This window comes from Hypomesus transpacificus, chromosome 9 (assembly GCF_021917145.1).
Source record: "Hypomesus transpacificus isolate Combined female chromosome 9, fHypTra1, whole genome shotgun sequence".
NCBI classification, from domain to species: domain Eukaryota; kingdom Metazoa; phylum Chordata; class Actinopteri; order Osmeriformes; family Osmeridae; genus Hypomesus; species Hypomesus transpacificus.
Window position 1 is genome coordinate 341,949 of NC_061068.1, and position 16,042 is coordinate 357,990.

At 46.1% G+C, this 16,042-nt stretch overlaps 2 protein-coding genes across 3 annotated transcripts in view; one reads left to right on the forward strand and one right to left on the reverse strand.

Annotated features, from left to right (window-relative positions):
- Positions 1 to 2,460, reverse strand: part of srgap3 (SLIT-ROBO Rho GTPase activating protein 3) — a 63,613-nt gene extending 61,153 nt beyond the window's left edge. Inside the window, exon 1 of the mRNA XM_047026496.1 lies at positions 1,700 to 2,460. Within this exon, the coding sequence (XP_046882452.1) occupies positions 1,700 to 1,766 (67 nt within the window). The 5' untranslated portion in view covers positions 1,767 to 2,460. The remainder of the gene's footprint in view (positions 1 to 1,699) is intronic.
- A 7,210-nt stretch (positions 2,461 to 9,670) lies between these two features.
- On the forward strand, positions 9,671 to 15,948 carry thumpd3 (THUMP domain containing 3). 2 transcript variants are annotated; one of them, XM_047026229.1, is made up of 10 exons: positions 9,671 to 9,772; positions 10,189 to 10,464; positions 11,392 to 11,469; positions 11,656 to 12,099; positions 12,528 to 12,631; positions 13,100 to 13,169; positions 13,849 to 13,964; positions 14,144 to 14,251; positions 14,361 to 14,484; positions 15,132 to 15,948. In XM_047026229.1, the coding sequence occupies exons 1-10, from the start codon at positions 9,692 to 9,694 to the stop codon at positions 15,345 to 15,347; spliced, it is 1,617 nt and encodes a 538-aa protein (XP_046882185.1). In that variant the 5' UTR covers positions 9,671 to 9,691; the 3' UTR covers positions 15,348 to 15,948. The 2 variants fall into 2 exon arrangements, with proteins under 2 accessions (XP_046882185.1, XP_046882184.1); XM_047026228.1 differs by having other exon boundaries at positions 12,528 to 12,658; positions 15,132 to 15,947.
- Positions 15,949 to 16,042: the final 94 nt, after the last annotated feature.

Consider the following 16,042-nt stretch of genomic DNA (forward strand, 5'->3'; position numbering starts at 1 on the left):
CTCCATACAACAGACATGTAACAGCAATGAAAGCAAGACAAACTTGGCGCAGAGATGTTTCAACCCAAGATGTGGAAGCAAGCTTCTAGTTAATGTGTCGCCGCTTACACACATGCGGACACACACACACACACTCATGAGGGGGCGGGGGAGGGAGGGGGTTCAGTAATGACATGTTGAGGATCTGCAACCTGAGACTAAACACAGACTGTTAAATGATATGGGCGATTTTGTGTGTGTGTGTGTGTGTATGTGTGTGTGTGGTGGGGTGGGGACCTGACTTGCACAGTATAATGTGGATGTCCACATCGGAATCTGTGTCAACTATTTATTTGGAGCCATGCCCCTGCCCACACACAACACAGACGTGCATGGACGGCTAACAGATTGACAGGATTGGCAACGAGCTAAACCCCCCAGTAAATAGCCTTCATCTACAGTAAATCCCCATCGTAGTCTATCAACTTGTGATCCGATGCGTGATTAGAAATAATCCAGGACTTGAGGAAACTGAGTCCAGCTGTGTGAAGGCTCTCGTTGGTGCAAACAGGAAGAAAAAAGATGAGGAGAGTCTGTCAAGTCGATAATGGACAAGATATCTCCTGGCGAAAGGTGGTGAGGACATCCTTAGGCATGCTGCTGCTGCTGGGGTTGAGGGTGGATACGATTAAATTAAACTGAAACTCAATCTAATTCAAACAAACAGTGTCAGATAGGCGTTGACCTGTTCTGTAAAGGCCAGGACAAAAGCATTTTTTTTTTTTTTTTGGGGGGGGGGGGCGGGTATACATGCTTTTGTTTAATTTAATTCATCTCATTCCTAGCTCCACATCATCTGGGTATTGGGTGTTTGTGAACGGGATGACACATACTCCCAAAGGGCTGTGTGTTCTCTAAAAGGGCTACAGTCTCTTGTAGAGACACCCAAAAGACCGTGTTTTCTGTCACTGTCACAGAGGCACAGCGTCATTATCAGATGCATTCTCTCTTTCAGAGACACATACATAACGAACACAGCATACATTTTCGATGGCATGCTGTCAACCTATTATCACGCGTCAGCTTAATGTACAGAAACACAGAGATCGCGTCTGTTGGGACACGCTGCTGTGTAAATGACTTGTCCAAATTCAATGGGATGTGTGTGTTTGTAAGATACGGTATTTTCACAAATATGTGAACCGATATGAGCTCTAAATAATTCATTTTTTAACATCCATCCTAAAAATAGCCGTATTGTTTACTATGATAATATTTCATTGTTCTCAAGTACATGAAGTGAGGTGATATTCGAGGACCAGGTATTTCTCTGTGAGAGGCACTGTGGTTCACCATCGCTCAAAGGCTTAATAAACGTAAACAAAGGAGGGCAATTAAGCCCCTGGTTGCCCCGTCCAGTTCCTTCCTTTGCACGGGCCAGCCAGTAGACCAGATGATTATACAAAGCAACAAAGCACCCTCCAGACCACTTTGACACGAGCTGGCGAAGGAGTTATCGTGATTTGACTATGAATAGGCACTGACACACAAAAATAGCCTACTTCATTGAAATGAAGTACGGTAAGGTATTTTTTTTTTCAAGAAAAGTGGAATCTATGACTTCTACTTTAGCCTGACAACAAATGGGATGCTCGCAAGGTCGAAATCAAAACGTCTTCTTGTAACATATCCTTAGCATATGCATATAAGCAACACTCACCTTTGACTTGCGTTTCATACTCTCCAATGATCTCCTTGTCCTTCTTGAATTTAGTTTGAGATGACATTTTGTCCTAGGGTGTGAGGGCGAGAGACCCAGTAAATGCGCGAGAGGTGCTCGGTGTCGATCCTTTGCTTTGCAGCTTTTTCTTCCGTCTTCGCTCCTGTTTGTGTCCAATTCATGCAATGAAGAAAATTTCCTTTACTTAACTACTTTTGCCTTTCGAAGACGATAGAAAAAAGCTACATACAAGCTGTAGTAAGCCCAGTTGAACTTCTCTCCACCTGCAAGTGCTTCTATTCCTCTTTTTTTGGCAGAGAATTAAGCTATTCTTGACAGAAGATGTGAGCTCCTCCTTTCTCCTTCCATCCAAAGCTCGAGCTGCAGAGGGGGTAAACCTAAACCGTGCTTTTTAACCCAGTTGCATCGTAATGTTGTGGTAGTGCGCGTTTACCCATTCCGATAGTTGTTTTTCTTGATTTCGGTGTAGCCAAAATGAACAGCGACGTGCAGTCTACGACGGTACGGGCAGGTCCATCGGTTTTAGCTGTGTGCTCTCGGAACATTTGCGCTGCAGGGAAAGATGAATTGAGTCGAAGGTCACGTGATTCTCCTCCCAATGTAGAATCCCCCTCCCCGAAGCTATCTCTAGGCCCCTCTCTCTCTCCTTCTCTCTTTCTCTGCCCCTCTCTATTTCTGTCTCTCTCTCTCTGCCCCTCTCTCTTTCTGTGTCTCTCTCTCTCTGCCCCTCTCTCTCTATGCCTCTCTCTCTCTCTGCCTCTCTCTGCCTCTCTCTCTGCCGCTCTATCTCTCTCTTTCTCACACACGCAAACACCCATCCTGGCATAGGTCTCTCTGTCTCTCCATATCTGTCACACAAACACACACAACACCATATTACTGTGTACAGCCTGCTTAATCTTTCATCATAAATTAGCATCTGCCTGATTGATCAGGCCGCCCAAATTATGGCTCATGGGGATTTTCATATGGAATATGCACGAGCCAAGGAAGTCCTGAAAGTTTGTTGACCTCATCAGACTGTCTGTTAATGTTTTCAGATGCATGTCATAATGACAGCATAGAGTTCTCCATAGCATTGCGTGTGTGCATGTGTGCATGTGTGAGTGTGTGTGCATGTGTGTGTGTGAGTGTGCATGTGTGTGAGTGAGTGTGCATGTGTGTGTGTGCATGTGTGTGTGTATGTGTGTGCGTGTGTGTGAGCGTGTGTATGTGTGTGCATGTGTGGGAGTGTGTGCGTGTATGTGTGTGTTTGTATGTGTGTGTGCCAATGCAGGCCTCAGGCCTAGCTTCAGACCAGCCTCTCCAAGTGATGTCACAGTGATGTGTCCTGACACAGTGTTATATCACACATGCTTGCTCTGGTGGGAGAGTTACCATGTGCTGAGGGGGGGGTGGAGAGAAGAGGGAGGGGAAGGAGGCAGGGGGAAGGGGGAGGTGGAGGAGGGAGTGGAAGGGGGGAGGGGGAGGAGGGAGGGAGGGAGGGGGAGGAGGGAGGGAGGGAGGGAGGGGGAAAGGGGAAGGGGAGAGGAGGGAGGGGAGAGGCGGGAGGGGGGAGGAGGCAGGGGGAAAGGGGAGGGGGAAGGGGGGAGGAGGCAGGGGGAGGGGGAAGGAGAGAGGGGGAAAGGGGAGGGGTGATGGGCTACCTGTACTTATTCTGTCTGTTGCAAAATCGACAGCGATGCAACCTCACACATGAACTTGACACAAAGTATGGACAAGCACCCAGGCACTTAAACTGGTTTCACAGTGTAAATAATGCATGAAGACAGGCTTGGAAACAGAGGCGTTGATATAGCACTCGTTCTTCAAACAAGCTCGACCTATGACAATGTGCTAGGACAGGAATCAATGGGAAATGGCGCTATAGAAGATAATACAAGACAAGAGATGAAGCCATAGCATTGAGGCAAGTTAAATTATGCACCAGGCACAAAACAAACACACTGCAATGCCGACGCCGCCCCCCACTTCGAAATCAGTTTCACTTGTCTGAACCTCACTCTAGGTGGAATTGTTCACAGTCAATTAGAGAGCTTTTTACCATATTTGCTGTCGCTGTTTCCCTCCGTGCTTTCACACTGTTCTGAGTCATCGTTCACAGCCGTGGCAGGGTGAGTCATGTTTGTTTGCGAGGCAGACCACCAGTTCCAGTACACAGTGTGTTTTACATGTGATGTGATGCTCACAGACTTTTAGATGAGGAGACGGCCTGAACTACTAGCGGTGGAAGCTTCGTCTGCAGCAACCGTCTGACAGGGTAACATACACACGGTCAACTTAACCGCTTCCTGTCGCCCTCCGGTTGCATCATGGGACCAGTGGCGGTTCTACACGGGGGGCTAAAGGGGCCAGGGCCCCTGTAAAAATGTCCCTGCCCCCCCCCCTCATTGTTTCAATTGAAACTCTTTATGTACAAAATAAACGATGGAATGATTTTAATGTAAAGATAAATTATAGTATTTAATATTTTAATATAATTTGTTTCCGTTTTCTGTTTTGTTTCTGCTGCACGTGACGTAGAACGTGTGAAGCAGCTGAACCTGGATGTCAGTCAAGATCAGGGAGAACCTGATTAAGGTTCTACAGTGGGTTCTGGCAGTCTGGTGTTTTACCAAGAAGAAAATTCATAATTTTGAACCTAACTCTGCCTGCAAGCACATGACCAACAGCAATGCCCGCTCCAGCATGTGCACACGCGGTTACCAGTCGCCTTAACTGATACCTCGGAAGATAACGTTTGGTGAAGGACTGCAACCGCTCTTGAGAGCGAGAGTTCACAGGTCACGCCAGTCCTGTGGGAAGCTGCTTCCTGGCACGATACAGGGAGGGGAAAGACACGGCACTGCCTAAGCAGAGCTGGAGATAGACCAGTCACTCTGGAGAGCCTAATTGATCTGTGGCAGAGCGGTGAGAGTGCCTCTCTAAAACCCTTCAATGGCAGAGCAGTGAGAGTGCCTCTCTAAAACCCTCCGACATCCATCCGTGCTAATCTGCGCCCTCTGGAGGCGTGGCCTGGGCCCTCTAGAGGCGTGGCCTGGCTGCTCTCTGGAGGCGTGGCCTGCACCCTCTGGAGGCGTGGCCTGCGCCCTCTGGAGGCGTGGCCTGCGCCCTCTGGAGGAGTGGCCTGCGCCCTCTGAAGGCGTGGCCTGCACCCTCTGGAGGCGTGGCCTGGCTGCTCCATGGAGGCGTGGCCTGTGCCCTCTGGAGGCGTGGCCTGGCTGCTCTCTCAGGAGCGAGGTGGAAAGGGGATGTGGGCTTGTTGGAGCGGTGCTGTCGCAGGACAGTGTCTTCTGGCTGATGAACACCTGCCTGAGGTGGACCCTCAGCAGGGCTGGGATAAGACCCTCAGGAATGAGAAAAGGCTTCTGGCGGAGTGTGTGTGTGCGGTGTGTGTGAGTGTCTCGTGTGTATGTAAGTGTGTGCGTCTGTTATGTGTTATGTAACTCCATCTGATTGGCTGGTGAGCTTCAGCGCTCCACTATGGAGATATCCATGAGTCTCCAGGACTGAGGTGGATGTAGTTTAGCTCCACAGGGTTTCAAAAGAGTACATGAATACTGTACTATTCTTACAACATTCCTTTTATCAAGAAAACGCTAAGCAGGTTCCTGACACGCTCACCTATAAGTCACCTGTGATCCAGACCAGCTTTTCTTTGCATGGAAATCCACAGGAGAGCCCTTGAGAGCAGGGTGACATCAGGATGGATTTTGTCCTTTAGTCTGCACCCCCCCCTCGCTCTCCCTCTCTTTTCTACCCTCATTGCTAGGCATTTCGGCAGTGTGTGTGTGTGTGGGGGGCTTGGGAAACTATGACTTCACTGTTTTTTAAGCACAAAGGTCCATTGTGAGTCTCTGCAGGATTTCACTCTGATGGGAACTGAGTGCGATCCACTGGTTTGTACACCGCACTGCAACACAACACAAACCACACACGCCAGAAAGATAGGGATTGTGTCTGGAGAAGGGTGGAGTACGTCAGAGTCAGGTTTTAACACTGCATTTGGTATCTCAGTCGTAACTCCCTTAGGGTCGACTCAGGCCCACAATGCAACGGGAGGCTGAAGAAACTGGGATTTTCTCTGGAGGTTTCTACTGTGCAACTGCAGTATGTTTATTTTTCTAACAAACAAAACAAAAAAAACATTATTTTGAAAGAATGAACCTCACACTTTACAATACAGGCAAATGATGTTCATTTGGGTGAAGATTTCCAATGACGGCTTCTGGATTCCAATTCCAGACGGCAAACGCCCTGTACAAAATACCCACAGGATTTTTGAGCTCAACACCATTTTCCGTTCCCTGTCTCTGGTTGGACAGACCGTGGTCTTGATGTGTAACGCAGCTGGAGAAGAATCAGGTGGAGAGTTCAGCCAGAGAGAGAAAGAGAGAGAGTGAATACCCAGCTTGACCTTTAACCCCTACAGGGGGTGTGGGGAACTCGCATTTTTGCTCATATCCATTCTGTCCATTCCGACATCCAGCTCTTTGTCCATCACTCTGTCCTTCCATCTCAAAACCACTGGCACACTGTGGAGTGTCAATACACTCATTGGAGTGTTGGGACCTGCACTGTGTTACCATGGATGCAGACTAGTGTTCTCACATCCCATAATGTGTCTTCTGGATAGAGAAGCAACATCATTCGAGGAATGTAAGCATGCCATGCAAGCCGTTAATGAAGTGATCACAAACAGTCGCTTTACATGGTATATTTGGTGTTAGTAAAGATAGAGAAATATCAAAAGATTTGCGAAACGTTTGTTAAAGGTTATTTTAAATCAGCGTTCCTCACTGAAAATCCTCGCTAAACTGTTAGCAAAGACAGATTATTGTACCGTTTCACCACACATCAGTCCAACACCACCCATCAGTCTTATAAACACCACTACAACCCACCAATCACTCACACGATTCTATCTTGTTATGGTCACGTGACTCAGCAAGCCACGCCCCTTTACACTCCACAGAAATCTGAAAAATGTCCTGCGTCGTAAACTGGCCTCAAAGCCTCCTTCTTCTAGGACACATCTGGCAGTCAGCTGCAGTGCGCTCGTATTGTTCTTTGTCGCTCGTAAGTGAATTCAGGTTATGAGTCACTGATTTAATTTTACCAACTCAGTGAGATGGCTGTCGGGGCGCTGGCTGGTGTAATCTGAAGCCTTGACTGATATCCAAGAAGGAGGAGGGTAGCTCTGAAACAGGGTTTTCAGGGGGACTTTGATAATGTGAGAGATTTTGGTCTGGTGTTTACAAACACACATTCTCTCTAAACTGAAAAGCGGTACAGCACAGATTGAATGCCACGATTCCGTTCAAAAGGAAAGACTCAATAATGAGCTGAAATTGGACTTCCAATTCCAATGGTTCCAGCAATTCAAGTACATTCAAGATTACGTTCCTAACGTGACTTCAGTACATTTGAATGGTAACACCGGCCGAACGCGTGTGATTATTGGTGTCTACATAAAAGAGCCTTCTTTCCCGGAGGCTTGACTTGAAGGGGGCTTACACACAAGCAGCTATCCTCTCAGTTCTGATCCCCTTGTGATTAACACCACATTGAGAGAAATCCTGAGGACCCCTCACACCAAAGACCCTCTGAACACGTGTGAACACTGTTGAACACGGTGGCTTTGAGCCCTTTCATCTTACTGACTGAAGGTCATGCTGGAAACCCTCACACTCTTTATGCCCAAAAGCTATTTCATAAAATATCTCTCACTAACGCTCTCTCACTAACGCTCTTTCTCTTACCCTCTCTCTCTCTCACTTTCTATCTCACACTCTCTCTCTCACACGCTCTCTCTTTCTTTGTCTCACACTCTCTCTCTCACTCACTTTCTCACCCACTCTCTCTCACCCACTCTGTCTCTCAGTCTCTCTCTCTCTATCAATGTCATTCACTCACACTCTGTCTCTCACTCACTCTCTCTCTAAATATACTTACTTTAAATATGCAAAACTGTACACCCTAGATAAAAAATAATTTACCTTGAATATGGTCTTCAATGAAAAAAATGGTCTTCTGTATTTGTGAGGCAGTGAAAAATTGCAATGTTGAGAATGTTCGAAAGGTTGAAAACATATTTTGTGAAAAACATTTCGAAAAAACTTTTTTTCTGTCTGATAAAATATTTTTTAGAAAAATATGTTATGGATGAGACTGAGGGAGTTTGCGATGTCGACATGACTGAGAATAGGTATTCCTGATCACTCATGGCCATATATGAGGGAGATGTTCGAAATTGTCAGCGTCAAAACGCATTTCTGGCCAATGCGCTGCTTGTCTATAGTGTCTTTTATTCATCTCTTAATATGATGTGAGGGCCAGACACTTCTTCATTTTAACTTGATTTAAAAGTGTAGTCAGTACTTCCCATTTTTCCAGTCTTTATAACGATGAGTATCGTACTTCTAGCTACTTGAGTGAAGGATGTGTGTACTTTTGCCATCTCTGACAGAGATGAAATTTTTGAGCGAGTCTCACAGCAGTTCTCGGTAGAAACGGTTGCTTCTCTTTGTCAGACGGCTCTCTAACACGCAGCGTACGTGGCAGAGGAGGCAGCCCTGCTGGGGCTGGTTAGATGACCTCGACAACTGAAAGGAGTAACAGACAAAAGAAGAGTCTTTGAGGCCCCTCAGAAATGACCCCGGAGCCCTCTCACCGAGGGGTCTGACAGACGAAGGTAACGCGGACGGACAGGCTTGTTGGGTGCTAACACACAGTCAGACTTCTCTTGCTCGAGAGCTTGGCTCGTTTATCCGCGTGTGACTGGATCTCAGTTGTTGTTCTGACTCACAGTTCTTTTTCTTTCTTTCTCTCGTTTCACCAAACTTTCATTCTTTCAAAAGAAATAATGCTACTCTGCAGTTCCTACAGTCGCCGGGTAAACAAGGTCTGCAGTAGCCCGGTTATGAATATAAAGGTGATGCTAGTGTTGTTGTTTTTCAGAAAAAAAGTTATTTTGATCGGTTGTTTTGGACTAGTGCTGTCTGTGCTGCTATAGCACCTGCTGTGTGGGAGAGCTGTTTTCTCTATTGGCACCAACACATACCAGGTTCTCTCACATAACACCCTCTGACTAATCAATCTGTGAGAGACTTTAAAAAAAAACTTGGTTAAATTGGATTGTTTGCAAAGGAATGCATCTTAAAGTACCGCGCGTGTGTGTGTGCGTGTGTGTACGCTCTACGTGTGTTTGATCGATGGAGAGACATAGATAAAGATATAGATCGTACTTTGACCTTTTTTTTTGACATTTTGGGATGAAATGGGATGGTGGTATTATCTTTTTAAGTTGGTTAATTAACTGCCAAATGCGAACGCCCAAAAGGCCTAATATCTAAAGACTCTTGTGTAGGCCTACTATTAAGAAGAAATATTACTTGCTTGTAAAATTCAAATCCAACCCTTCTTCTCTGTAAACACTTTATATCAATCCACTCATCCTAATAATTGCTAACAGAATGTAAGAAACAGCCCCAGACTCAATAAGAGTTAGAGCTATCATGTTTTTCTTCTAATTTGTGACGTGTATTCACTGCTGAATTCGAGTACTATTGTCTGTGATTAGTAATTGTAGCTATTAAATTATAATTCTTGACTGTCTTTCGTATTAGCAAGATATGCCACCAGAAAAATACTTTTGACATACATTTCGCATCTTCAAAGATAGAGCTGCTGTTAAACTACGTTTGACGATGGAACAGACAAAAAATGTTGAAATAACGCCCTCTATCGATTGAATGACGTGAACACGTTAGAAAATAAGAAAATTATGAAGACGGTAGATCGCTGCTGCAAATTATTATTTAGCCTAAGAAATCGGATGGCCTTTAAAAATGCGGTCAAAGATTATGTGAAAATCAAAAGCGTTGAATTAATCGGTTCACCGCACTAATACGGAAACTCTTAACCCGGAAGTGTTGTTTCACCCTCGTGGTGAGACATGAAAGACGATCAATGAACAAGTGTGTTTCAGTGACTAGAGCTGTCTACGCTGCAGTAACAAACCTTAAAAGTCCGACTCCTACCCGTTCACTGGTAGGATTTATTTGACAATCACAGGATTCCAGAGAAATATATTATAAGATTAGAAGGGGGTTACTTTTAACCAATACGGCCAAACCAAATTGTTCTCTTTTAGATAACATTTGCTAGACCAGTACCTAGCTAGCTCTAGCTTCAATCCAAGCTAGCTATAATCAGTAAGCTAAGTTCACTAGACAGTTGGCCAGATGTGTTCTATAGTAAATCTAGAACACACCAATATAAACTAGCTAGTGCTATCTTGCTAGCTAGCAGTTCTAGATATCCGTGCTTGTCCGATACATTTGGCAAAGTTGTTGTTGGGGTATCAACATGTTATAACAAATGTTATAACATATATTATAGAAGGCTAAGTTGGGCAACTGGAGGGCACATTTGTGAAATGTAATGCAAAGTATTATCTTTTCCAGATTCCTTGCTTGCTTTCGGTCACAAGGAAAAATACGTGTATTAGAGACTGTTCCTGGCGTAAGTGGTTGCGTACCATGTCATCGGAAGGACCAGGCCCCATAGCGGGGGACAATGTAGGCGATGCCAACATGACCGTCACTATCGGAGCCACAGTTCCCACGGGATTTGAACACACAGCCGCAGAGGAGGTCAAGGAAAAGATTGGGGTGGAAGCCACTATAAGCAAGGACCGTGGCCGGATTTACTTTCAAATAACCACGAACAACCTCTTTCAGGTAAGAAGGAAGGAAGCCGTTCACGGAAGTGCGATGAGTTCTGAATCAGCCCTCTGTGGAATAGTTATTTTTTTGTAAGTCACAGTTGATTGTCAGTATTTAGCTATGAGTAATGACGTGTAAATGTCAGCACTGTAGGGTGCTCGTGAGAAGTGGAAGGGTCCTTGCACTGTAGCCTCACACCGGGTTTGAATCCCACCCCGGGGAACTCTCAGACCCCCGGGCCTGTCTGTGTGGAGTTTGTATGTTCTCCTCTCGCTCACAAGGGTTTCCCCTGCTAATAACCCCAATATAAAACCCAAGCAGAACAGATGGCTGTGCTGCAGGACATGGGAGACCTGGCCCTGGTCTTCTAGACCTGGCTGAGCGCTGCTCTGGGCGACCCTCAGAGGAAGACCAGCAGGATGGGAGGAAAGTTAATCGGTGGACACTCAAGTGTGTGTGGGTGTTGGTGACGTTGAATGACCAGTAAAGGTTTCTTCATCAGAATGAATAACAACTTTCGAGGTTTAAACATGCCTGACTGTCCTGGAAGAGATCACATACAATGTCATTAACGGTACTGGTGTATTAGACACACAGTTATGCAGTTCTGGATTTCCGAAATTAGGCAATGCCATAGTCACTATGAACTTTCGACCCGATTGTTATTTATGTTCTCTTGTTTTGTGTTGCCGGGGTGATTAATTCACAGGACTTTGCTGATTGTCACGTATCACATACGCATGGGAGTTTTTCTTTGTATTTTTTTTAACACATGGATTTAAATGAAAATGATTTTTCCTTTTTCCATTGTGAATTCTGACTGTTTGTTTCGAATTGGGCAGTTCTTTTTCTTCTGTGTGGTTGGCCTGTAGACCCGGTCCTCTCTGCCTCCTCATCCAGCCTCCTCATACTGCCTCCTCATCCAGCCTCCTCTCTCTGCAGGTGCATCACCTGAAGTCTGTGGATAACCTGTTTGTGGTGGTCGAAGAGTATGACAACTATCAGTTTAAAGACTCAAAGGTAAAAGTTTTGACCTTGTGGTGTTACAAGAAGATTCCTGGGATTTTGTTGTCTTCAGTCAACATCACAGACACAAACACTTTCTCTCTATCACACACACACATACTTTCTCTCGATCAAACACACACACACACACACACACACACACACACTCCCACATCACACACACCTCTGTCTGCCCTACAGGAGGAGACCCTGGCAGAGCTGCAGCTTCTGGCCTCTAAACTCCCGTGGACCAACGCCCTGGAGGTCTGGAGGCTGAACAACTCCCTCAAGAAGAAGAGACTCCGTCGCCGTGGTGCCGGGCCCAGGGGGAAGCCCAGCACCAAGCCCCCTAGAGACGCCATCTCCACCGAGGCCCTCACCACTGACACAGAGCGCCTGCAGATCACCGAGCTGGACCAGGGAGACGGGTTGCCAGAGCAGGCGGATAACCCCCTGGATGAGCAGGACAAGTTGGGGGCGGGGCCGGAGGAGGAGGTGGAGCCCAGTGTGGTCAAGTTCCGTGTGACGTGCAGCAGGGCCGGGGACAAACACAGCTTCACGTCCAGCGAGGCGGCGAGGGATTTTGGCGGGGCCGTGCAGGAGCTGTTTCAGTGGAAAGCTGACATGACGAAGTTTGATGTGGAGGTACAGTTTGGTGGCAGCAAGTTCCAACAGGACTCACAGATTCCACTGCATTAGCCAAACACAACCCTCCCATGTTGACACCCTAGTCGAGATAAGGCGGTCTTGCACGCCATGACTCAAACAATGTAGAAAAGAAAAACTATACAAATATTTTTGTTGGATTCAGACGGGTGTGGTTACGTTAGACTTCAGTTCTAGTAATTACTAAAATAATATTTTGTACACATTTTTCCTTCAAAAAGTAACTACATCACATACACTACTTTAAAATGGCCCATTGTACTTATTTAAGATGTGTTTGTAATAACATGAGCATGAGAGAATGTTCGAAGTGAAAAGAATATAAACATGATTTGGTTAATATATATTCCACACCTGCAGCTCTAGATTGGCTCCGAGTCCTCAGGCTGTTTGTGCGTCTCCTGCAGGTGCTGCTGAACATCCACAAGGTGGAGGTGGTGGTGGGCATCGCCCTGACGGAGGAGAGTCTACACAGGAGAAACATCACTCACTTTGGGCCCACCACACTGAGGTCCACCCTGTGTTATGGCATGCTCAGGTCAGGATGATACCCAGGTTACAGCTCAGGTCAAGATGATACTCAGGTTCCAGCTCAGGTCAGGATGATACCCTGGTTACAGCTCAGGTCAAGATGATACCCAGGTTCCAGCTCAGGTCAGGATGATACCCTGGTTCCAGCTCAGCTCAGGTCAGGATGATACCCAGGTTACAGCTCAGGTCAGGATGATACCCAGGTTACAGCTCAGCTCTGAAACACTAAACCAAAACCCGTTCAGTCCTCACACAATGCTACACTCAGCGTTGGTAAACTGACTCTGGCAGGTGGGCGTGTGTTGTAATAAGATCCACCGTTTCATTTGTTCATGCCCAGGTATTCAGCCTTTTTCAAACAAGTTAGATCTGTCGTGGAAATTCTGCTCCAACTGTTGAATTCAGACAAAGGTGGAACTTCTGTTCAAACGTCTGTGTGTTGAGACAGGCTGTGTAAACCTGAGCCCTCCGACGTGATCCTGGACCCCATGTGTGGGACAGGAGCCATACCACTGGAGGTAGGAACAGGATCACCACTACTACACACTAGACCAGGGGTCTCCAACCCTGGTCCTCAGGGCCTGCTGTCCTGAAAGTTCGAGATGTTTTCCTGCTAGACCACTGTAGAGACCACTGTTATTTATAAAATGTTATAAAAACATTAATAATACCTTTTATTTATAGGTACCTTTCAAAGCACTTAAGGACACCTTACAGCATAGAAACAGAAATAAAATACTAAACAATACAAATACACCAAATTACCAAGATAGGTGAATTCGATAAGACGCGCATTTCGATTCCTCATTTCGGTACCTAACTTTTTGTTATGAAAGCTATTACGATACCTTGGTGTGCCAGTTGTTAGCCAATTTTAAGTAAAAAAAATAAAAAGAAAGATAAAAAAACATCACATCGGCCCCAAGTGCGTCGGCCCACCGGTATTCCAGATTACCAGCCCAGCCCTGATGCCTACAAATGTTGTTGAATAAATACAGAAGGCAGGACATGTTTAGTTTTTCACTGAAATATGAATGGGTATTCTCCTGTGTCTATTTGCACATCAGAATCAGAGCTAACAGAACAATATGTTCTTATATTGTTTCTCTAAAAAAAATGGTTGACACTGACCTCCTGGTTCCACTTCCTGTCCTCCTGGTTCCACTTCCTGTCCTCCTGGTTCCACTTCCTGTCCAGGGTGCCCTGGAGTGGCCGCAGGCCTTCTACGTTGCCGGGGACAACAACGACATGGCGGTGAGCCGCACGGTCAACAACATCAGCCACGCCCAGAAGAAAAGACACGACAGGGGCAGGCGAGTACAGACCCACCCCTCATCCACCCCTCATCTATCCCTCATCCACTCCTCATCCACCCCTCAGCCACCCCTTAGCTACCCTTTATCCTCGGTTATAAAAAACAATACTAATTTGAAACGGCCCTGTTGGGTAAAGACTTCCTGTGACGGAAATGTTGTGTTCCTGTGCGTTGCAGTGAGACCCCGGGGCTGCAGATCGACACGGTGCAGTGGGATCTGTGTCACCTGCCCATGAGGACGGCCTCTGTAGACGTCATCGTCACAGACATGCCCTTCGGGAAGAGGTGAGGGGTTTTAGGGGGCCTGGATTGTTGTGTGTTTGAGTGTGACAAGCAAGGCCAAATCACTGGGACATTATGGAACAATAGCTGAAAGTGTGTGTGTGTGTTAAAGAATGGGCTCCAGGAAGAAGAACTGGGACCTGTATCCATCCTGTCTGAGAGAGATGGCGCGTGTGTGCAGACCAGGCACTGGCAAGGCTGCTCTGTTGACACAGGACAAAAAGTGCTTTGCCAAGGTAACCTACCTCTCATCCAGACCAAACAGAGATCAAGTATTAGTCATAAATGGTCATTGTTACCCCAGGAACACACTGTATATTTAGCATTTCTTGACAGTTACATTACTTACATTTATGCATTTAGCAGACGCTTTTATCCAAAGCGACTTCCAAGAGAGAGTTTTACAAAAGTGCATAGGTCACTGATCATAACAACGAGATAGCCCCAAACATTTTGGGTGGCCAAACATGAAGCATACATTGTGAAACCAAATAAGTCCCAAAGAATTCAGATTTATCGTGACGTTTGTAGGAAATATGTCAGGGAATTGGATACGTTGTTATTCAAGCTGCACCAGCCTGTAACAGAGCGACATGGGAGGATGTTCAACAGTCATAAGATATAGATATCACGAATAGCTGTGCAATTGCTCTGATGTTGCCTCAGACCAAAGTATGCATTGTGTCACCTGAATAGACACTTTGTTCTGAGGAAACATCTTTGCAATGACAAGGGCTGAATCACACGTTGTGAACGTATCCAAGCAGAACGCCCCCAGTACGCCCCCTGGCAATATGGAACGTATCCAAGCAGAACGCCCCCAGTGGGCCTTGGCCTGTGAGTGTGTCCTGATGGCTTGTTGATGCTCTGTGTCTCTGCCCAGGCTGTGTCCAGGATGGGCGGGCTGTGGAGGAAGTCTCACACCGTCTGGGTGAACGTGGGGGGGCTCCACGCGGGGGTATATCTCCTGAAGAGGACCACGGGGGTTTTCGGACAGACCCCCGAAGACATCTGGGAAGGGCCGGCAGCCGCCAAGGCAACCAGCGAGGAGAAGGAGGGTGGGAGGGACGTGACCCAGGGAGGGGCGTCTCCAGTTTAGTTTGACGTTTGAGTGCTTGTTACAACAGGGCAGTCTTTATTTATTACCAAACTAAGGCCCTTTCCATTTTTGTAGGATGCAAGAAAAGTCACTTATTTACTTCCGCCACCACAGCTCTAACCGAAGTAGTTGACATACGTCTTGTCGTTTTCCAGACTGGTTACTTTGACTCAGCGTTCACAGGATGTTGGATGGGTTCGTGAAGTGTCCTCCATTCCTGCTTGTTTTGAGTGAGGCCACTACTCAGTTCCACTTCATGTGTTTGCAGGGAATCGGTCCAAATGACCTCACTTCCTTAAAAAAAAGCTTGTGTCATATAAACAGTTTCTGTACAGTGTCTGTTTATAGTAATAAAGGTATTGTTTTACAGAGATTTTTTAATTACACTGATGGTGATGTCATAATGCTAACGGTGATGTTGTTGAATTGTTTGACATTGTCATGGTTTGACTGACAACAGTGGAGGGCCATGCCCAGTTAACAACACCCCTGTCTACCTACACAGAAATCAGCTCCACCCATCTGGTGAGACACCATGAATGGTTGATATAAAAAAATAAAAATAAATCGGGGGTTGGACAATAATGTTGTCTTCTGCATACATGTGAGGAAGAAAGGTAGAATTTTTTTATGTAATAACGTTATTTTCGAATGAATTGGGAAAATACACCAGGTCTAAAGTTAACTTTGAACTG

Excerpts from the sequence above, each read along its gene's own strand:
- thumpd3 (XM_047026228.1), top strand. The coding sequence starts at position 9,692 with ATGAACAAGTGTGTTTCAGTGACTAGAGCTGTCTACGCTGCAGTAACA. Across the intron at positions 9,773-10,188 it reads CGACTCCTACCCGTTCACTG|ATTCCTTGCTTGCTTTCGGT; the intron begins GTAGGATTTATT and ends TATCTTTTCCAG. Across the intron at positions 13,965-14,143 it reads AAAAGACACGACAGGGGCAG|TGAGACCCCGGGGCTGCAGA; the intron begins GCGAGTACAGAC and ends TGTGCGTTGCAG.